This window comes from Mesoplodon bidens, assembly GCF_964165515.1.
Source record: "Mesoplodon bidens genome assembly, chromosome: 11".
NCBI lineage: Eukaryota > Metazoa > Chordata > Mammalia > Artiodactyla > Ziphiidae > Mesoplodon > Mesoplodon bidens.
Genome location: NC_138167.1, coordinates 6230415 through 6254218, shown reverse-complemented (window position 1 = coordinate 6254218; position 23804 = coordinate 6230415). Strand labels below are relative to the sequence as shown.

Sequence of the window (23804 nt, the reverse complement as noted above, 5' to 3'; positions counted from 1 at the left end):
TTGTTAAATTGAGTGTTGATTTGGGTTTCTTATTGACTACAAATGGGTTAATTATTTGTGGGTGCCCAAAAGTTAGGATAAATAACTCATATCCATTGAGAAATGAGAAAGATTATGTAAATAGGGTAGAAAATATACTCACCACTATGGAATCAGTAAGAGGTTGAAGAAACAAGCAAAGAAGAAAGAAATGTTTATGTACATTTCTAGATATAAACAATAGGGAAGTTTAATATTATGTTTTACTACCAAGTCATCTCCTCTATTAATAAAAGCAAAGTACTGGGCTTCTCTGGTGGTGCAGTGGTTGAGAGTCCGCCTGCCGATGCAGGGGACACGGGTTCGTGCCCCGGTCCGGGAAGATCCCACATGCCGCGGAGCGGCTGGGCCCGTGAGCCATGGCCGCTGAGCCTGCACGTCCAGAGCTTGTGCTCTGCAACGGGAGAGGCCACAACAGTGAGAGGCCCGCGTACCGAAAGAAAAAAAAAAGAAGCAAAGTACTGAGTTCATGCTTACATGAAAGAGTGAAACCTGAAAAATTATACAAAATGAAAGAGATTTCTAAAGTGACCTTTAGTCTCATTTCTGAAACTGTGCTGATCCTGCACCCTAGGTGTCAACGCAGGAGGAAGGTGAAATTGCATTTGTGTGTGCATGTGAGTGTGTGCACGTGTGCATGCATCTGTACACATGTTTAGTTCTATGCAATTTTATCTCATGTATATATTTATGTAATCACAACCAAAATCAAGATATAGAACTAGTCAATCACAAGGAAAGAACTCCTTCATGATATCTCTTTGTATTCACACCAACCTCCCACCTCAACCCTCCCCCTCCCTGTCATCAGGCAGCTGCTACTCTGGTTTCCATCTCTATAGTTTTTGTCATTTTGGTAATGTTATATAAATGGAATCATATTGGATGTAACCTTTTGCAATTACTTTTTTTTTCTAAGTATAGTATTCTTGAGGTCCATTCAGACTGTTGTATGTATAAGTAGTTCATTCCTTTTTATTGCTGAGACGTGTTCCATTGTATGGATGTACCAGGTTTGTTCAACCATTCACACATTGAAGACATGTAGGCTGTTTCCAGTATTTTTTATTACAATGAAACTGCTAACAACACTTTTGTGTAGTTTTTATGTGAACATAAGTTTTCATTCCTCTGTGATAAATGCCCAAGAGTATAATGGATGCGTCATATGGTAAGTGCATGTTTTGTTTTGAAGAAATTGCCAACGTGTTTTCCAGAGTGGCTATATTCCTACCAGCAATATGTGAGAGATCCAGTTTCTCTTCATCTTCATTAGCATTTGGTATGATCACTATTGTTTATTTCAGCTGCTCTAATTGGTGTGTTGTAGTCCAGATATGCCTTTTAATTAGAGGGCTTGGTCCATTTACATCTAATGTAATTATAATATAGTTGGATTTAGTTTTACCAATTTGCTCTCTATATTTTTTCTATTTGTACTATTACTCTTTTATTCTTTTTCTACCTTATTTTAAGTTAATTGAACATATGCAATACTGGCTTTTTAGCTGTACATCTTTACATTGGAACATGCACCATTATCTTATCACAGTCTCCTCCAACTTCTACCTAAATTAGGTTACTCTCCAATATCTTCAAATAGTTGGATTTATATTTCCTCTCATAGTTCATAGTTGTTATCTTTGTCAGGGTTAGTCTAAACTAAATTACTCTGCCTTTTCCAGAATTCCCAAAAATGATTTAAAATCGATGATCCTGAAGATTAAATTGCTCTCTCAAAACTTCAGCACCAAACAATGAAAAGCGTTAGCATTCAGTAAAGTCTGGAGGTTCTCACTTACTTATATCCTGAACATTTAAATAAAGGTGGCAACAGTTGCATCTTTCAGCTTCACAAAAACTTGATTCATCCTTCTAAAAAACTGAGAGGAAAAAGTATGCAAAACTGAGATTCCCAATTCTGGACACACTAAAGAGATCAGTCAATTAAGTCAAAACCCTCCACTTAATGACCATTAACATTGCTGGACAGAGAACACTAAGACCCACTGAGAATCACTGAACAGTTTGATGAAGACTATGATTAACAGTAACTCATCAGCCATACAAATGTCTATACTGAGAACATGGCTCTTCTTCTAAAGACAAGTTTTAAACAAATTTTACACTTTCTGATAAAAGACTATGCTTATTAAACTCAATATATTCCATCCTTCATATAAGAAGGGGGTCTTATGTCCAGAGAGACACGCTAGTTGAGCCAAACCACAAAGGCTACTCCAAATTTAAATATGACCCTCATTCTATTTCATTAAAAACTCAGAAACTAAGAGTATTAAGGGTATAGATCAGATCAAGGACATTGGATGAACAAGCATAAAAGAATCCCAGAATGACAGCTGTGCATGATATTATAGTAGGATCTGGGAAAGATTTTTAAAGATCAAATTGATAGAACATATAACTGTCTGAATAGCTTGTAAAGTAACTTAAAGAATTAACATAGATTTGGGGGTAAAATCAGTGTTTAAGGTGTCAACAAATCAAATAGAAAAGAATATTTAAAAGGAAATTAAAACTGCAGAAAAAGTATTAATTATATACTACTTGAAAACTGGAAATAGAGTGTATAATCATAATAATGTAAATGATGAATGTTAATCCACCAAAATTATATTATAACTATTTTGGAGGCTGGGAATATGGGAAGGGTTTAATTGTGCAGGCAGAGAAGGTATTGGGAGTTAGAGAAGGTGAAAGTTGAATGAAAGTGTGTTAAATCCTCATTTTCCATAGCAGAAAGGCCAAAAATAAGCTGATTAAATAGAAAAAAAAGATATTACATAAATACATTGAGGAACATAGCAAAAAACCAACAAAATGTGTTTTAAAGTGTTTGACATTCTTGGTGAGTGTTCAGAGAAGGCAGAAGAGAATACTAGCGATTTTGGCAAGAAGCCCTATTCAGCTTTTGACTCCGTAATAAAGTTGATATATGAATACGATCAAAATACAAAACAAGAAATGAAAAACCACGATTGCGTGCTTTCGGCTCCATAGTATATCTGTTATTTCTTTAGGCATCATTGACCTAAATCCATATGCCTCTGGCAAGGAAAGAGTTAATGACGGGTCTGTAAATTGTCTGATTCCCTGTTCCAGGACATCAGGGCAGTGTGAACAGCTCCATAGTATATCTGTTATTTCTTTAGGCATCATTGACCTAAACCCACATGCCTCTGGCAAGGAAAGAGTTAATGACGGGTCTGTAAATTGTCTGATTCCCTGTTCCAGGACATCAGGGCAGTGTGAACAGCTCCATAGTATATCTGTTATTTCTTTAGGCATCATTGACCTAAATCCACATGCCTCTGGCAAGGAAAGAGTTAATGACGGGTCTGTAAATTGTCTGATTCCCTGTTCCAGGACATCAGGGCAGTGTGAACAGCTCCATAGTATATCTGTTATTTCTTTAGGCATCATTGACCTAAATCCATATGCCTCTGGCAAGGAAAGAGTTAATGACGGGTCTGTAAATTGTCTGATTCCCTGTTCCAGGACATCAGGGCAGTGTGGACCTCAGATAGACCTCCTTAAAAATCTTCTGATGGGATTCGCTAGCTGGAAGATACACAAGGAAATTTTTCTCTAAAAATATTTTATCAGCATATAAGCACTCAATTAAGATCAGTGATAAAAAATAAGCCTGGATTGATTTATGGAATGTAGCCGACCAGACAATGGAAGTTGATCACTTTAACTACCTACTAATTAACAATGTGTAAAAACTAAGAAACCTCAAATCTAAATGAATTCTTCTGACCTAACTTGTACCACCCACATAAAGCTCATCTGAATCCCGACGTGAGAAAGGGTTATAAGGAAGCTACATCTACCTGTTTGATGTCCCTCTAAAGACCGATTCTCCACTTGTGCCTGCCTTTTCAGTAAATCTTGGCGTTGTTAAGTTCTATGATTCATTTGATGCATTTGACCCTTGTTTAATAATTCAAGCTCTGTGGTACTACTGTCTTAGAAGTTCACATAAAGTCAGGAATGCACTAAGCTTGAAGACTCAACAACTGCAGATTTACCACTTTGGGTCAAGAAATGACTTCATTTAAGCCGTATCACCCAAGCCAAAAACTGGGGCTATAGATTGATAATATCTGGCTGTGCCAAGTTTTATCATCGAGTTCTGACTTTGAAATTTACTTGTATTGAACACCTCCTCTGTACAATTATAAAATCCTCTTAGCCTCACTTCTTACTCTAGATATTGATGAAGTGACCAATTCTATGCAGGGTTTGACTTGCTCTCTGATGGTGATGCTTAGAAATGCTGCCATAATGAAACCTGCAGCTTTTTTTTTTCTCTGTAGAAATCATATCATTACCTGCCACACTAGGTTATTACATTGGAAGTTGCCATGTAACCTAATCCCTGACATTTTCATGTATTTGTAACTTACTCCACTCTGCCCAGAGTAAAGTATTTATAGGTGTTAGCTGCCTGGGAAGTTTCAGGGAAACCTAGGGACTTCCAGTGGGTCCTCCCAGATAACATGGCACAGGCCTCCAAGCTTAATATGTGAACTACACTGTTGATAGGAAAGAATTTTCTATAAATTCTTTCCCCACATGACATTCTGGATGCCTTGTCATAGTTACTACTATACAGAGAAGCTTTCTGGCTTTTGTGGCAGGCCCTGGAATGAAAAACCCTCCAAAAACACCCCTCACAAAAGTCACCTTCACAGGGGACATGGATCACTTGGAATGATTGCCCTGATCTCCCTGGTCTAAGCACTCTGAAAGTCTGTTCACCAATTCCTGGCTGCTTGTTGAGCACCCAAATCCATAACAGCATTATGCTGGAACTCTCCCAAATCTGGCTGGTGAATCTTGTCATACTCACCTCTCCCTTAATTTTGTATGATTTTTTTTTTTTTTTTTTTTTTTTTTTTTGCGGTACGTGGGCCTCTCACTGTTGTGGCCTCTCCCATTGCAGAGCACAGGCTCCGGACGTGCAGGCTCAGCGGCCATGGCTCACGGGCCCAGCCGCTCCGCGGCATGTGGGATTTTCCCGGACTGGGGCACGAACCCATGTCCCCTGCATCGGCAGGTGGACTCTCAACCACTGCGCCACCAGGGAAGCCCAATTTTGTATGATTTTTATCATTAAAAAATGTAGTAACCAGCTATTTTGGCTTCGTTGACACCATGCATCAGAAATAAAATATAAGATTCTTGGTGGGTATACTTTACTCAGTCATTTATTTCATCACTTCCCAGTGGCAAATGGCCATGTGAGCTGCACTGGGAGAAGCCCTGGGCATCTTCCAAACCCCATGCCCAGCCAAAAATTATGAAGATTGCAAACATGAGTGTAGGTTGGACCCCTGGACACCATGCAGAGCAACCAAGTAACAAGTTGGGCTCAGCTCATACACAGGCCACCACTCCCAATTCTTATATTAGTTCAGCAGCCTCTCCACATGTTTATAATGTAATAGGATATTTTGGAAATGTAATCCTTACTTGGCCACTCCTACAAGACAACTTGTTCTTTCCTGAAGAATCACAGCAGGATTATATTTACATTTTGAATAGTTACAAGAGCAAAGCAATCTTGAAACAATATGTTTTCAGAGAAGCCCACTGGTCTGAAATTCTTCCCCTAAGAGTTCAGTCATAGCAGACCCCTCCATCCACAACTGTAAAACTCAAGTAGCCAAAAGTTCCTGATCTTTCTGTCTACATTCCTTCTTACAGTTTCCCTCTGCCTAGGTCTCCACTTTCTTGCCCTCTTGGCCCAGTTGGATACAGGATGGGGGTGAGCACCAATTTTCCCTCCATCAACTTGCAGTGAAGAGAGATATGAGCTGATAAAATTCACTTAGAAGGCTAGAGATTTGGACAGACAAGAAATGACAGCGTCCTGAAGAAATAGGAAGAAGTGCTGGAGAGGGAAGACTGGATTTAAAAGGATTTGATAACCAATGAGGTATGGGAGAAGACGGAGGATGAGTCTGTATGCGCTTGAGTAATACGTGAAAAGAGTAACTGAGGAAATTAGAGAAGAAAAAGGAAGACGTAGTTATGTAGAGTTAGATTTTTAACTGGCCGTGACATTTTAGACAGGATAAGTAAGGCTGTATCCATTCTCTCCCACCAGCCAACCTCCCAGGCTAAACTTTGAAACTCACACCCAAGTCTGGTGCCTGGGAATATTTAAAAACAGATGATATGACATCTCGGGGAAAAGCATACATAAATGTTCAGGACTGGTTTTTTCAATGAGTTCATCTTGCTAGGAATGAGGGTGTGAGTGTGGACCAAGTTTAGAGTCCCTTGTCTAAGTAAGAGTGACCTGGAGCATTTCTGAGCCTGGGCAAAGTCATGCCTACATTAGCCTTTGGGGGAGGTGAGAAAACAAGTCAATTCACTCACCTTGCATTTCCTTTGAGGGAAACTGAAATTGAAGAGACCAATCCTCTAAGAGCATTTGATGTGCAACTTGCTAAATTATCAACAAAGCAAAAAATTACTTTATTCAGAATATTTCATTTTCAGCAATTTCCATATAACACAATTATAGGTCAGCACTACTCTACTGAAATACAGGCAATTAGAATATCTGAGGTTTCATCTCATATTTAGTATAACATCATGGGAAAGCCACTGTGGATGTTCCAGGGACACTTAGTTCAACGTCATCATACCCAGGGTCCCCTTTTTCCACCTGGAGCAGCCAGGGGCTCTCTTCTCCTTTCCCAGGATCAGCCGCCTCTCTAAAGAAGTTCAGAGAAGAGCCTGAAATGGTAAAGAGAAGTTTAATTAGAACTGAGACAAAGGGACAGGACAGTGCCCTGTGGTGGAAAGAAGTCAAGTAAGTGTTCATGACAAAGCATCACTGGGGAGCACAACGGGAGGCTCAGACTGTTTCACATTAGTTACAGTAAGGCTATATCAGGGCTATCCTAGCAGGATCCAGTCCGTGTGGGTCTGGGGCTTCAGCTCTTCTGGAAAACGTGGGATCTTAAAATGTCTGTGCCCAACACAGGAGCTCTGTGAAGCCCTGCTTCCTGGCTGACCCCAGCTGCAGGGAGATAACCCAAGAATGGTAAGAATCATAACAATGAATTTAAAGTCTTCTACTTGCACAACTGACAGATGTGAATTCACAATGAGAGGGAGACCAGAGACTGGAGAAATCGGAGTTCCTCACTGACAACCCAACTCTGCCCTTAGTTGCCTTGACTTGTGTTTGCAAATGCCCACAAACACTGTCACAGGCTGCATCCACAGCTGGCCCCTCCCCAGGAACCACATGGGCCCTCACATGGAGAAATACTCTTTTCTGGAGAATGAGTATCTTCTCCTGGCCACTGAAATGTCTGGAGCAGATTAGCCCTTAGCTGCCCACAAATTCTCAGTCTGTGATCTACCACCATGGCTTAATTTTAAGGCCACCATATATCACAGACACTGTACATGTTAGTGCAACATATGAACACAGTGCCTCTTTTTTTAATATCTTTATTGAGATATAATTGCTTTACATTGTTGTGTTAGTTGCTGCCGTATAAAAAAGTGAATCAGCTATACGTATACATATACCCCCATATCCCCTCCCTCTTGTGTCTCCCTCCCACCCTCCCTATCCCACCCCTCTAAATGGTCACAAAGCACCGAGCTGATCTCCCTGTGCTATGCAGCTGCTTCCCACTAGCCATCCGTTTTACATTTGGTAGTGTATATATGTCCATGCCACTCTCTCACTTCGTCCCAGCTTACCCTTCCCCCTCCCTGTGTCCTCAAGTCCATTCTCCACATCTCCGTCTTTATTCCTGTCCTGCCACTAGATTCTTCAGAACCAATTTTATTTTTAGATTTCATATATATATGTGTTAGCATACGGTATTTGTTTTTCTCTTTCTGACTTACTTCACTCGGTATGACAGACTCTAGGTCCATCCACCTCACTACAAATAACTCAATTTCATTTCTTTTTTTGGCTGAGTAATATTCCATTGTATATGTGTGCCACATCTTCTTCTTCTTTTTTTTTGACGTCTTTATTGGAGTATAATTGCTTTACAATGGTGTGTTAGTTTCTGCTTTATAACAAAGTGAATCAGTTATACATATACATATATCCCCATATCTCTTCCCTCCTGCGTCTTCCTCCCACCGACCCTCCCTATCCCACCCCTCTAGGTGGTCACAAAGCACCGAGCTGATCTCCCTGTGCTATGCGGCTGCTTCTCACTAGCTATCTATTTTACGTTTGGTAGTGTATATATGTCCATACCACTCTCTCACTTTTTCACAGCTTACCCTTCCCCCTCCCCATATCCTCAAGTCCATTCTCTAGTAGGTCTGTGTCTGTATTCCAGTCTTAACCCTAGGTTCTTCATTTTTTTCCTTAGATTCCATATATATGGGTTAGCATATGGTATTTGTCTTTCTCTTTCTGACTTACTTCACTCTGTATGACAGACTCTAGGTCCATCCACCTCACTACAAATAACTAAATTTCATTTCTTTTCTTGGCTGAGTAATATTCCATTGTATATATGTGCCACATCTTTATCCATTCCTCTGTCCATGGACACTTAGGTTGCTTCCACGTCCTGGTTATTGTAAATAGTGCTGCAATGAACATTTAGGTACATGAATTTTTTTGAATTATGGTTTTCTCAGGGTATATGGTCAGGAGTGGGATTGCTGGGTCGTATGGTAATTCTATTTTTAGTTTTTTAAGGAACCTCCATACTGTTCTCCATAGTGGCTGTATCAATTTACATTCCCACCAACAGGGCAAGAGGGTTCCCTTTTCTCCACACCCTCTCCAGTATTTATTGTTTGTAGATTTTTTGATGATGGCCATTCTGACCCATGTGAGGTGATACATCATTGTAGTTTTGTTTTGCATTTCTCTAATGATTAGTGATGATGAGCATCCTTTCACGTGTTCATTGGCAATCTGTATATCTTCTCGGGAGAAATGTCTGTTTAGGTCTTCTGCCCATTTTGGATTGGGTTCTTTGTTCTTTTGATATTGAGTTGCATGAGCTGCTTGTATATTTTGGAGATTAATCCTTTGTCAGTTGCTTCATTTGCAAATATTTCTCCCACTCTGAGGGTTGTCTTATCGTCTTGCTTATGGTTTCCTTTGTTGTACAACAGCTTTTAAGTTGCAGTAGGTCCACTTGTTTATTTTATTTCCATTTCCCTAGGAGGTGGGTCAAAAAGGATCTTGCTGTGATTTATGTCATAGAGTGTTCTGCCTATGTTTTCCTCTAAGAGTTTGATAGTGTCTGGCCTTACATTTAGGTCTTTAATCCATTTTGAGTTTACTTTGGTGTATGGTGTTAGGGAGTGTTCTAATTTCATGCTTTTACATGTAGCTGTCCAGTTTTCCCAGCACCACTTATTGAAGAGGCTGCCTTCTCTCCATTGTATATTCTTGCCTCCTTTATCAAAGATAAGGTGACCATATGTGCGTGGGTTTATCTCTGGGCTTTCTATCCTGTTCCATTGATCTATCTTTCTGTTTTTGTGCCAGTACCACACTGTCTTGATTACTGTAGCTTTGTAGTATAGTCTGAAGTCAGGGAACCTGATTCCTCCAGCTCCGTTTTTCATTCTCAAGATTGCTTTGGCTATTCGGGGTCTTTTGTGTTTCCCTGCAAACTGAGAAATTTTTGTTCTACTTCTGTGAAAAATGCCATTGATATTTGACAGGGATTGCATTGAATCTGTAGATTGCTTTGGGTAGTAGAGTCATTTTCACAATGTTGATTCTTCCAATCCAAGAACATGGTATAGCTCTCCATCTATTTCTAACATCTTTACTTTCTTTCATCAGTGTCTTATAGTTTTCTGCATACAGGACTTCTGGCTCCTTAGGTAGGTTTATCGTATGTATTTTATTCTTTTTGTTGCTGTGGTAAATGGGAGTGTTTCCTGAATTTGTCTCTCAGATTTCATTATTAGTGTATAGGAATGCAAGAGATTTCTGTGCATTAATTTTGCATCCTGCTACATTACCAAATTCATTGATTAGTGCTAGTAGTTTTCTGGTAGCATCTTTAGGATTCTCTATGTATAGTATCATGTCATCTGCAAACAGTGACAGCTTCACTAATTCTCTTCCGATTTGGATTCCTTTTGTTTCTTTTTCTTCTGTGATTACTGTGGCTAAAATTTCCAAAACAATGTTGAAAAATAGTGGTGAGAGTGGGCAACCTTGTCTTGTTCCTGATATTAGTGGAATGGTTTCAGTTTTTCACTGTTGAGAATGATGTTGGCTGTGGGTTTTTCATACATGGCCTTTATTATGTTGATGTAAGTTCCCTTTATGTCTACTTTTTGGAGAGTTTTTATCATAAACTGGTGTCGAATTTTGTTGAAAGTTTTTTCTGCATCTGTTCAGATGATCATATGGTTTTCATCCTTCAATTTGTTAATATGGTGTATCACATTGATTGATTTGTGTATATTGAAGATTCCTTGCATTCCTGGGATAAACCCCATTTGATCATGGTATAAGATCCTTTTAATGTACTGCTGGATTCTGTTTGCTAGTATTTTGTTAAGGATTTTTGCATCTATGTTCATCAGTGATATTGGTCTGGTGTTTTCTTTTTTTGTAACATCTTTGTCTGATTTTGGTATCAGGGTGATGGTGGCCTTGTAGAATGAGTTTGGGACTGTTTCTCCCTCTGCTATATTTTGGGAGAGTTTGAGAAGGATAGGTGTTAGCTCTTCTCTAAATGTTTGATAGAATTCGCCTGTGAAGCCTTCTGGTCTTGGGCTTTTGTTTGTTGGAAGATTTTTAATTACAGTTTCAATTTCAGTGCTTGTGATTGGTCTGTTTATATTTTCTATTTCTTCCTGGTTCAGTCTCGGAAGGTTGTGCATTTCTAAGAATTTGTCCATTTCTTCCAGGTTGTCTATTTTATTGGCATATAGTTGCTTGTAGTAATCCCTCATGATCCTTTGTATTTCTGCAGTGTCAGTTGTTACTTCTCCTTTTTCATTTCTAATTCTATTGATTTGAGTCTTCTCCCTTTTTTTCTTGATGAGTCTGGCTAATGGTTTATCAATTTTGTTTACCTTCTCAAAGAACCAGCTTTTAGTTTTATTGATCTTTGCTATTGTTTCCCTCATTTCTTTTTCATTTATTTCTGATCTGATCTTTATGATTTCTTTCCTTCTGGTAACTTTGGGATTTTTTGTTCTTCTTTCTCTAATTGCTTTAGGTGTAAAGTTAGGTTGTTTATTTGAAATTTTCCTTGTTTCTTGAAGTAGGATTGTACTGCTGTAAACTTCCCTCAAGAGCTGCTTTTGCTGCATCCCATAGTTTTTGGGCTGTCATCTTCATCATCATTTGTTTCTAGGTATTTTTTGATTTTCTCTTTAATTTCTTCAGTGATCTCTTGGTTATTTAGTAGCATATTATTTAACCTCTCTGTGTTTGCATTTTTTACAGTTTTTTTCTTGTAATTGATATCTAGTCTCATAGCGTTGTGGTAGGAAAAGATACTTGATAGGGTTTCAATTTTCTTAAATTTACCAAGGCTTGATTTGTGACCCAAGGTATGAGCTGTCCTGGAGGATGTTCCATGAGCACTTGAGAACTGTATTCTGTTGTTTTTGGATGGATTGTCCTATAAATATCTATTAAGCCTATTTTGTTTAATGTTTCATTTAAAGCTTGTGTTTCCTTATTTATTTTCATTTTGGGTGATCTGTCCATTGGTGAAAGTGGGGTGTTAAAGTCCCCTACTCTGATTGTGTTACTGTCATTTCCCCCTTTATGGCTGTTAGCATTTGCCTTTTGTATTGAGGTGCTCCTATGTTGGGTGCGTACATATTTACAATTGTTATATCTTCTTCTTGGATCGATCCCTTGATCATCATGTAGTGTCCTTCTTTGTCTCTTCTAGTAGTCTTTATTTTAAAGTCTATTTTGCCTGATATGAGAATTGCTACTCCAGCTTTCTTTTCATTTCCATTTGCATGGAATATTTTTCCATCCCCTCACTTTCAGTCTTTATGTGTCCCTAGGTCTGAAGTGTGTCTCTTGTAGACAGCATATATATGGGTCTTTTTGTATCCATTCAGCCAGTCTATGTCTTTTGGTTGGAGCATTTAATCCATTTACATTTAAGGTAATTATCGATATGTATGTTCCTATTACCATTTTCTTAATTGTTGTGGGTTTGTTATTGTAGGTCTTTTCCTTCTCTTGTGTTTCCTGCCTAGAGAAGTTCCTTTAGCTGGTTTGGTGGTGCTGAAATCTCTTAGCTTTTGCTTGTCTGTATAGGTTTTAATTTCTCCATCGAATCTGAATGAGGTCCTTGCTGGGTAGAATAATCTTGGTTATAGGTTTTTCCCTTTCATAACTTTAAATATGTCCTTCTACTCCCTTCTGGCTTGCAGAGTTTCTGCTGAAAGATATGCTGTTAACCTTCTGAACATTCCCTTGTATGTTTTTTGTTGCTTTTCCCTTGCTTTTAATATTTTTTCTTACTATTTAATTTTTGATAGTTTGAGGATTATGTGTCTTGGCATGTTTCTCCTTGGATTTATCCTGTATGGGACTCTCTCCACTTTCTGGACTTGATTGACTATCTCCTTTCCCATATTAGGGAAATTTTCAACTATAATCTCTTCAAATATTTTCTCAGTCTCTTTTTTTTTTCTCTCTTCTTCTTCTGGGACCCCTATAATTCGAATGTTGGTGTGTTTAATGTTCTTCCAGAGGTCTCTGAGACTGTCCTCAATTCTTTTCATTCTTTTTTCTTTATTCTGATCTGCAGTAGTTATTTCCACTCTTTTATTTTCCAGATCACTTATCTGTTCTTCTGCCTCAGTTATTCTGCTATTGATTCCTTCTAGAGAATTTTTTATTTCATTTATTGTGTTGTTCACCATTGTTCGTTTGCTCTTTAGTTCTTCTAGGTCCTTGTTAAACATTTCTTATATTTTCTCCAGTCTATTTCCAAGATTTTGGATCATCTTTACTCTCATTATTCTGAATTATTTTTCAGGTAGACTGCCTATTTCCTCTTCATTTGTTTGGTCTGGTGGGTTTTTACCTTGCTCCTTCATCTGTTTCTCTGTCTTCTCATTTTGTTTAAGTTACTGTGTCTGGGGTCTCCTTTTCGCTGGCTGCAGGTTCGTAGTTCCCATTGTTTTTGGTGTCTACCTCCAGTGGGTAAGGTTGCTTCAGTGGCTTGTGTAGGTTTCCTGGTGGAGGGGACTGGTGCCTGTGTTCTGGTGGATGAGGCTCAAACTTGTCTTTCTGGTGGGCAGGACCTTGTCTGGTGGTGTGTTTTGGGGTGTCTGTGACCTTATTTTGATTTTAGGCAGCCTCTCTGCTAATGGGTGGGGTTGTGTTCCTGTCTTATTAGTTGTTTGGCATGGGGTGTCCAGCACCGGGGCTTACTGATCATTGCGTGGAGCTGGGTCCTAGCGTTGAGATGGAGATCTCTGGGAGAGCACTCGCCGATTGATATTATGTGGGTCCAGGAGGTCTCTGGTGGAGCTATGTCCTGAACTTGGCTCTCCCACCTCAAGAGGCTCAGGCCTGACACCCACCCGGATCACCAAGACCCTGTCAGCTACGTGGCATAGACAACTGTGGTAAAAGTCTGACTGGTGTGTTGGATTTTTCTTTGCTGGGTGATTTATCCGAGCCAGGTTCCCTTTGTCAGAAACACAGCAAGCTAAAACGCTGAGACATCCGAGGTTTGCAGCAAAGACAGGGCTGATTCACAAAGCAGCCAAAGAGAAGACAGGAGAACAAATCTCAGATCTGGCTCCCAGAAGACAAGGGGGTGGGGTATTTATGGGATAAAGAATAACACAGCAGGGTTGTCTGAGGAGTGGGAATTGTGGGGAGCACGGGGATCTTGGGGAAAGGTGATTTGGGGAAAAGTTGTGGTAGGTGTGGTAATCACCCGTTCTGCACAGGTGTAACTAAGCTACAGGACTCTAGTTTAAAAACACCACAGTGCATCTTAAATTATCAAAATGCTTCACAAATTCCAGTACTGCAATATCTTTTTTAAAATCTCGAACTACCTTTCATGTATGAGACAGCACGAAGATGTAATCAAAACAGTTGTTCCGTTTTTGGATTCAGTAAATATGGTCAATTAATCGATAAGCCTTTTTTTCTTTTTGGCTGCACTGCACCACTTGCAGGATCTTAGTTCGCCTGCAGGGATTGAACCCAGGCCCCAGCAGTGAAAGAGCAGAGTCCTAACCACCGGACAGCCAGGAAATTACCTAATCTATAAGTCTTAATGCAGGCTCATCACTCATAAAGTAATAAATTTAGGTTGAACAATTTGGAGACATACATCCCAAGAACACAGAGTGATTCCTCCCTCCCAAGTAGTCTGACAGCATTAAAGATGACATGTGTTAGTGGTGATCCTATCAAACACATGAACTCATCCAAATTTTGAATCTCCAGGAAGGATGGGCGTTGAGGAGCTCAAATTCACCCTTTCCAGGACAGAGACCAAAGATTACAGGAGATCAGCTAACCCCACTCACCTGTCTGAGAGACCCTCACCCCATTCTCCTTCTCTGGGGGCACTTCCCCCTCGCTCCTCCGAGAGGCAGGAGGAGCCCCAGGCACTGGCACCTCTTCAGCATCATCATAACCCTCACCAGCGTCATCAGTCTTCTGCTCTGGTGGTTCTAGGGGCAGAAAAGGGGGTCAGATAAAACCACAATAAAAGGGTTGGCCTGGGAAATACCTCAGAAGATCCCTTCTGACCCAAAGTTTCTGAGCTGCGAAATAGAGGCACCAGTCACTCCTTGTTTCAACAGATTTTTTCTAAGGCCATATTTCATTTTGATGTGCCCATAAACCAAAAAAATGACGTTCAAAATCTCAATATTTCTTGTTTAAAACTACATATCTCAAAGCAACTTTACACCAATGAGCATTACTAAAATATTCCAACAAATTATGCTTTCCAGATATTAATTTTTAAAACAATGTGTGCCTGTTGTGACCGAATGAGTGTGATTCTGGACACAGAGAGCCCAGCCCCAACCTGAGACATTGCAGATCAGCCAGGGAAGGGGGAGGACGGGCCCCATCTGGACTCAAGGGATCCCTCTAGTCCCAGTCAAAGGAAGACTGTTCCCTTTGCATCTCATTTCTATAAGGGAAATTCTCCCTAACCCTCAATACCCATCTGAGGCAGGTCCACCTCTACTACCTGGAGTGGACTTGTAGTCACTATTGTCCTCGCCATCCCCAGTGTCATATGGCAGTTTGGTCAAAGAGTCATCTGACAGAAACCCTAATGTGGAGAAAACCATCACACAAAAAACAGAACGACCCTCCCCACACCCATGGGACCTGTGTGAGCCTGAGAAGAAATGCAGGGACAGGCTTGACTTCTGCAGTTTAGAGGGACGCTGGAAACTCACAGGGGCTCTGGAGCGGCCAGCCTGCCACCTTTGGAGGGGCTGCCTCTGTGAGCCTGGAGCAGATGTGGGGTCTGTGGATGCTGAGAATATGGCTCACAGCCAGTGGGGGGCTGACAACCAGAGGTCCCAGGAGGACAAGGCAGAGATACCCACCTGGCCTGCCCAGAAGATCTTCCTTCGGTGTCACAAGGTAATCAAGCTCCTCATACATGGCCTCAGCAAGAGCATCTTCAAAACCGGATACGGCTGAGAAAACCACCAGCAGGTCAGAGATTGCCACCCTAGACACCAGGAGCCCCCAAGCTAACCCTTCATTTCCCCGATGCTCACATGTGGAAAAGCCCTCAGGGCTGCCAGGACCTCTGTAGAGTCTCCCACCCCAGGTACCACGTCTGCACCTTCTGCCTTTGTCTGACTCTGAGTCCGCAGCTCAGCCCCAGCTCTTTCTGGTCTCACAGAAGAGGCCATGACTTATGAGTGTTCACACCTCAGTCCTAAGAACCTCTGTGTATTCAGCCTTTAGAGTTTAACATGAAGCAGATGGAGTTCTGCAGACTAAAGGGGGAAAGAACAAAGACCTGGCCCAAGTTTCCCCTCCTCCCACCTGGCCCCACTTCCTGCCTCCACGCACTTTCCATGGTACCCAGTACCCCCTGCAGCCCACCTGTGCGCTCTGCTCTCCATCTGAGCAGCTGAGTCACCAGGATGATGAGGACCAGGAAGAGAAGGGCCCCCAAGATGAGGCAGAGGATCCCAGGCAGGGAGAAGATGCCAGGGATAGGATATGAGCCTGGTCGCGTCCCTAAGGATAACAAGGCAAGAGGGTTTGGAGAAGGTCATGGGTACAGAGAAACTCCCTATGCCAACGTTTCCAGGGAGCACTGGACAGTAAAGTCCCAGCCTGAGACACAACTGGACTGACAATGACTGGGCTCCCCTAGGTCTTGCCCTGGGATAATTCAACACCACTCCAGCCAGTGTGGCCCAAGGGAGAGCTGGGGATTAGTAAGGAGCTTCCCTGCTGAGGACCCAGCCTCTGAGTACCCAGCTTACAATTGCATCCCTTCCCCTTGGGCTTTATGAGACCAGAGCATCAAACAAGTCCTGGGACTGGCACCTAGGGAAGGTAGGAAACACTCAACACTCAAGGGCAGGTAGGAAACACTCAACACTCAAGGGCAGGTAGGAAAAAGTTAGATTCTGCAACACAAGAACCAGCGTCCCTTGGGCCTCGGGCATGAGAACTTTCTGGCACCGTGAACCAAGGCACGGGATGTTTTCCGAGGAAAATGCTCTGGTTCCTCCCTACCAGCCAGTGGCTTCTCAGGATCTTTCCTCTCCTGAGTTGGCTAATTCTGCCAGAGAGTCCACAGAACAGGTCCCAAGACTCTGAATATTCTCCCCTACCCAGGGATTGTAGCACAGTACCTGCTGTAGTGGGGGGCAATGTTGTTCTTCCACCTAAAGAGAAAAACAGGAGTTTGGAGCACAGGAATTGGCAAGAATGTATGGGAGCCCACTTCTCCCTCCTGAGCCCTGAAATCACCGCTCAGTCACCACAGCATCAGTGTTGAATCTTCCCAGCTCCCCCTTCCTAGGTCATAGCTACAGTACCTGGATGCTATCTGAATACAAAAACTCCACAGCGGGCTTCCCTGGTGGCGCAGTGGATGAGAGTCTGCCTGCTAATGCAGGGGACACGGGTTCGAGCCCTGGTCTGGGAGGATCCCACATGCCGCGGAGCAACTGGGCCCGTGAGCCACAACTACTGAGCCTGCGCGTCTGGAGCCTGTGCTCCGCAACAAGAGAGGCCACGACAGTGAGAGGCCCGCGCACCGCGATTAAGAGTGGCCCCCGCTTGCCACAACTAGAGAAGGCCCTCGCACAGAAACGAAGACCCAACACAGCCAAAAATAAATAAATTAGTTAATAAACTCCTACCCCCAACATCTAAAAAATTAAAAACAAAAAACAAAAAACAAAAACTCCCCAGCACACCGCAGCCCAGCGCACTGCTCCAGCACTGCCCCAGCTCAAGCAGCGTGGAAGCCAAGCCCCTCCACTGACCAGAGCACCTCACTCCAGCATCCTCCTCGTGCTTGCAGTCGTTCTGCCCCCAGGGCTCCGCAGCACAGTCCCACAAGGAGGACTCCCGGCCCCCGCACTGCACCTCGTCCAGCCAGATGCTCCCATTTCCAGGGCCAAATGCTGCACCCCGCACGGCTTCTAGGGCATGGCCACAGCCCAGCTGCTGACACACCACCTCGGCCTCTGCCAGGCTCCAGGAGTCATCACACACTGTGCCCCAGGAGTCGCTGTGCCAGACCTCCACCCGCCCTGAGCACACGGTGTCTCCTCCCCTGAGCTGGAGCTTCTCTTTGTCTGAAAAGACAGCAGCCCCTCCTGTTACTGCCCCTGGTGGGAAGGAAGGAGCCCCTGGGAGCCACAGGGGATGAGGGAGGGGCTGACGTACCTGTGCAGGGGGCAGCAGTTGGACAGCTCTTAGGTCTCCTTCCTGCAGAAGCAAACAATGGGAAGTGCTGGATCAGGGACAGCTGGGGGTGGTCTTGTCCCCACACAAAATTGTCTAAGGTCCTTGCCTCAGTCCAAATGACAAGTGAAAACACATGCTTCATAATCTAATGGGATGAGGCATTCACTGGATCTTATCACCAGCTGAAATAACTTTACGTTTTTACCTGTTTATCACTCTCCACATCCCACAACAAATACATACACAGACATCCACACACACACAAGCACACTCCTGAATGAAAGCTCCACTAGAGGAAAGACCTTGCATATATTACTCATTTTTTGGCTATTAAGACAGTGCCTTGCACATTGTATGCATTCATTCAACAAGGATGTATGGAGAACTTTCTCTGAATACTGCGATAAGGGCTTGATATTTAATGAGTGAATGAATAGAAGAAATACAATTGTTTTGAATTCTTGCTAATAAGTAAAACAATAAAGGATATACAAATTAAAATTAATGATTTACAGTAATAGAGAAGAGATATTTTAAAAATAATAAGTCCAGAATCACAGAAGTAATTTGTATTCAATATTACATTTATACTTTTAAAAATGAAATTATATAACAGATTCTAAACTTTTCTTATCCATTTTTCAGTATGACATATGGACAAGCAAAGAGATTACTATAAGGAGAGGACATTTTTTTTAAAGGAATAGAACAAGTAGAATTTAGAGAAAGATAGATAAGTAGAAAAACAGCTGGGTAGTAAGTGTCCAGGAGACACAAATAAATATACTGAGAAAAAAACTATATTAAGAGGACGCAGAGATAAAAACCACAGAACCAAAAAAAAAAAAAAAGCACATAAAAGTATTGAAGACAAAGAAAATAGACATACACGCCAAGACACATATTAATCAAACTATCAAAAATTAAATACAAAGAAAAAATATTAAAAGCAGCAGAGGAAAAGCAACAAATAACATACAAGGGAATCCCCAGAAGGTTAACAGCTGATCTTTCAGCAGAAACTCTGCAAGCCAGAAGGGAGTGGCAGGACATATTTAAAGTGATAAAAGGGAAAAACATACAACCAAGATTACTCTACCCAGCAAGGATCTCATTCAGATTCGACAGAGAAATTAAAAGCTTTACAGACAAGCAAAAGCTAACAGAATTCAGCACCACCAAACCAGCTTTACAACAAATGCTAAAGGAACTTCTCTGGGCAGCAAACACAAGAGAAGGAAAAGACCTACAATAACAAACTCACAACAATTTAGTGTAACACACTGTGTGTGTTAATATATATATATATATATATATATATATATATATATATATATATATATATATATATATATATACCCTTTGATCTAATAATATCAACATTGGGAGTAATCCTAAGTAATAAACTCAGCAATATATAGAGATGCATGTACAAAATGCTTACCGCAAAATTGTTTGTTGAGGGGAATAATTTTAAAACAATTGAACTACCAGTAAACAGGCAAATGGTAATATGAACTGGAGTACCAACCTCTCATAATGAAATATTATGCCATTGTTTTACAAAAGAGTTAGAGCTACCCGAAGGAATATCCATGATATATTATTAAGTGATAAGAAACAAATTTAACGATAATGTGTATGGTAGAATCCCAATCTTGTAAAAATAAATAACACTACACCATCAACATCAACTCTTTTATGGGTATATGTGTTTGGATATAAATATGATAATGGAGGAATTTGAAAAATAACATATATCAGTCCGTTAATCTTGTTTACATCAGGAGGATAAGAATGGACAAGAGGTCATGGGATGTGATTCATTTATCTTTTTACATCTTTTTTTTTTTTTTTTTTTTTTTTTTGCGGTACGCGGGCCTCTCACTGTTGTGGCCTCTCCCGCCGCGGAGCACAGGCTCCGGACACGCAGGCCCAGAAGCCATGGCTCACGGGCCCAGCCGCTCCGCGGCACGTGGGATCCTCTCGGACCGGGGCACGAACCCGAGTCCCCCGCATCGGCAGGCGGACTCCCAACCAGTGCGCCACCAGGGAAGCCCTCTTTTTACATTTTATATGTCTTCTCTGTTTACAGTAAATAAGTAATGTCTCTGTAATGTAGATGAAAGAGAAAGGAACTGGTCTTTCTTTAGGCATAAAACAAACCAGTGGAAAGGACACAAATTCCCTAGTGCCAAGCATGCTACAAGTCCAGCAGTAGCAAATGTGGCTGATTCAGGGAAGAGACACAGAGACAGGCAATAGGAGACATAAGGGAAGGAGGGCTGGCCTTCCTTTGGGCCTCCAGTGTTCTTTGACCTGGTAGTATTGTTCTTTCCCTGGGGTATCATCACAGGGGTGAGATTCCCCTACAGTGCTTGTACTGAGGGTGAACCCAAACCTGCCTCCCTGAAATCTCCATCCATCATCAGTGTCCTGCCCCCTGGAGCAGCTCTGGTGAATCTCCTCCCTCTTCCACGGGAAAGTCCTTCAAACTCTGAGGTCAACAATTAGGCTGCATCTACTCTGGCATTCCTGCTAATTAGCCTGATTATAGACTCCCTGTGACATGGTTTCCAGTTGTTTTTGCACTTGGAACACATGCACCTAATCTCTGTGGTATTTTTCACATAAACTGATGTCAGCACAGATTTCTTTACTTTTCCCTTTGAAACAATGTTGGAACATGTGGACTAAATAATCTTGATCCAAAATTCATTTTGTAGACTCAGCTTAAACTCATCACTTAGATCTGAAAATACAAAATCTCACTAACAATGACCTACAAGGTTGGCACCGACACACAGAAACAGACAGTAAGTCACCTGCACACGAGATATAGGCTTCCTCCTTTGGAGAGCATGAACTATATTTCCAAGGGTCAGAAGGACATTGCCAGAGAGAGGTATCAGTTTTCCGACAGTGGATTTCATCTACCCACCGGGGTCTAGAACCTTCCCTAAGGGCAACAGAAGAGTTGAGAGTTCCACTGTCCCCACAGCCAAGCTGACTGCAGATGATGGACAAGGTGATGTCTCCCATGGGGCTGCGGCAGACACTGCCCCAGGTCCCGTTGTAGAAAACTTCCAGCCACCCAGCACACTCCTGGTCCTCGCTCACCATCCTGAGGGCCAGGAACTCTAGAATTGAAAGGGAGGAAACAGGACACAGTAAGCACCCTACTCAGTGCTCTGGGTTTTCCTCTCTTCCAGAAATAGTGACCACTCATCCCTGACCCAGCTGAGGAAATACCCGCCAGGTGACAAGACTGAAATCTTTCTCCTTTTTTGTCCATTTGTGTCTGTCTTTCTATTTCTACCAAAATGATGTAGTGGATATGAACAGAGAGGAAAACCAACCTGGGCACCTGCAGCAGCGGGGAGGTGAATCCTGCTTCCTGAAAAAAGCCTCTAAGACAGTATGTGAAAGGGACGTGGACAGTGAGGTGATAGAATAATGGACCCCAGAGAAGTCCACATCCTAATCTCTGAAACCTGTGAATACCTCATATTTCAAAAGGGACCTTATAGAAATTATTAAGACTAGGACCTTGGGATGGTGAGATTAACCTGCAACATTATGAATTAACAAAGTAAATCCAATCTAATCACATCCTAAGACCCACTATCCGTAAAACTGGAATACTCTTCCTGACTGGATAGAAGGAGATGAGACATGGAAGAATGGTCAGAAGAGGGAATGCTGTCTGTAGAATAAGGGAGCTCCAAGCCAAGGAACGCAGGCCACCATTAGAAATTAGAAAAGGCTGGGGAAAAGGAGTCCTCCCCAGAGCCTCCAGGAAGAATGCAGCCCTGTGGACACCTGGATGTTAGCCCTCTGAGACCCTTGTCAGACTTCTAACATACAGAATTGTAAAATAATAAATTCGTGGTTTTTTAACTACTCAGTATGTGGTTTCATCACAATAGCAACAGGATCTCGAGATTTTACTACCAAAGGTAACGGAAGAGTGAGCCCTGCTTTCAAGTGGAAACTGTAAGAAACAGCTCTGCCAGGAGCTATTGCTGAGAAGAAAGGACCAGAACCTCAGCAGCTGCAGGAGGAAGGGAAAGCACCTCATCTTCACGTCTGCTGGAAGGACGGGCTCCGTGGGAGGAAGTTCCTTCTCTGGCCCTTTCAGGAACTCTTCCTCAGGGCTCAGACCCCCGTCCTCCAGGCTCCCCACCCCCTCCTCCAGCCTGGGGACAATGTGCAGCGCAGACCTGAGCAGATGACTCCCGCGTCCTCCTTGTGTCTGCAGTTGTGCCGCCCCCAGCCCCGGGAAGGACACCTCCACACATGGGACTCCTTTCCTGTGCAGTTCAGGTCGTCCAGCCAGATGGGCCCTGATCCCGCCCCGAAGCGAGCCGACACCGTGGCGTTGAGGGCTTCTCCACAGCCCAGCTGCCTGCACACCACGTGGGCATCGTCCAGGTCCCAGCCGTCATCACAGACGGTGCCCCAGGAGCCCTGGTGAAAGATCTCCACTCTCCCGGCGCAGTGACCATGCCCGTCCACCAGGCGGAGCTGTCTGCTGTCTGAGGAGAGAGGAATGGGACAATGGGGCATTGACACAGGGACTGAGAAGGATCTTCTGGTCTAGTGGGACCCCTCACCTGAGCAGTTGGCAGCAGCGCTCTCCTCTGAGGCTTCAAAGCCAGCTAGTTCAGGCACGGAGTCGTTGCACTGGGGCAGCACCTGGCTCTGGTTTCCTGCAGAAACGGTAATGATCAGAGGGTTGGTAGGGTTGGTGGTTTTTAAACATATCCACAGAATCTTTGATGTTGCCTCCACTGAGAAGTGAGGTCTATGCCTCCTCCCTTTGAATATCTGCTGACCTTCGTGAGTCCCTAGAAAGCAAGAGAAGGAAGTAAAGGTAGCATTGCTTGACTTTCAGCACTAGGTCTGAAAAGTCACGCAGCCTCCTGTGAAATCATAGGCAAGTCTACCCTCTTGAGACTCTCGTCCTGCAGAGACTGTCATGTGCAGGTCTCTGGTCACTCAGTTCAACCCAGCTGAACTTCCACCTTGCCAGGCTTGTTCATGAACCATCCTGGATCCCCAACTCAGTTGGATCCTCAGATGACTTCAGCCCCAGCTGATATCTGACTGCAACCTGATGAGACCCCAAGACAGAACTGCCAATCTGAGCACTTCCCAAATTCCAGCAAATCACGGGCAAAAATAAAAAGGAGTTTTAAGGGAAATTTTGTTATGTAGCAATAGTAACCAAACACTTATACTCACCATATTACTAAGTATTTACTGAAGACAAATGAAGTGTTTGTCTTCAAAAGGACTTGTATATGCATATACATAGCATCTGTATCCATAAGGGCTCAAATTTGGGATGCCACCTAAAACATGTGACATTGCTTTTGGAACAAAGTAAGAGGCAGAAGCTAAAAGTGGGAGAGGAGCTTATTAGCAGAAGCCTAATGAGCTTGGGCAATGCTGTCAATGAGGACTTAAAGCAAGTGAGGAAAATGTGATTGGGAGCTGGAGAAAAAATACACAGTAATCTGTGTTATGCAAACTAAAACGGTTGCTTTAAGTGACTAGATTTTGAAATAATTTGTTATGCAGCAGCAGTAACCAGAAACCACCTTCTATCAGCCTCAGTAACTGATAGAGCAAACCGACAAAACCAGTCAGTAAATATTTTGAATATTTGAATGGTATCACTTAACAAACATGCTTCTCAGAACAACAGAACAGGGCTTCCCTGGTGGCGCAGTGGTTGGGAGTTCGCCTGCCGGTGCAGGGGACGTGGGTTCGTGCCCCGGTCCGGGAGGATCCCGCATGCCGCGGAGCGGCTGGGCCCTTGAGCCATGAC

General features: G+C 42.6%; 1 protein-coding gene across 1 annotated transcript in view; it reads right to left on the bottom strand.

Annotated features, from left to right (window-relative positions):
* Positions 1 to 6524: 6524 nt before the first annotated feature.
* Positions 6525 to 23804, bottom strand: part of LOC308625585 (antigen WC1.1-like) — a 54462-nt gene continuing 37182 nt past the window's right edge. Inside the window, exons 5-14 of the mRNA XM_081249965.1 lie at positions 22585 to 22680; positions 22192 to 22506; positions 20794 to 21108; positions 17948 to 17989; positions 17542 to 17856; positions 16903 to 16935; positions 16139 to 16276; positions 15628 to 15720; positions 14584 to 14730; positions 6525 to 6816 (exon numbers count right to left, since the gene is read on the bottom strand). Of these exons, the coding sequence (XP_081106091.1) occupies positions 6671 to 6816; positions 14584 to 14730; positions 15628 to 15720; positions 16139 to 16276; positions 16903 to 16935; positions 17542 to 17856; positions 17948 to 17989; positions 20794 to 21108; positions 22192 to 22506; positions 22585 to 22680 (1640 nt within the window). The 3' untranslated portion in view covers positions 6525 to 6670. The remainder of the gene's footprint in view (positions 6817 to 14583; positions 14731 to 15627; positions 15721 to 16138; positions 16277 to 16902; positions 16936 to 17541; positions 17857 to 17947; positions 17990 to 20793; positions 21109 to 22191; positions 22507 to 22584; positions 22681 to 23804) is intronic.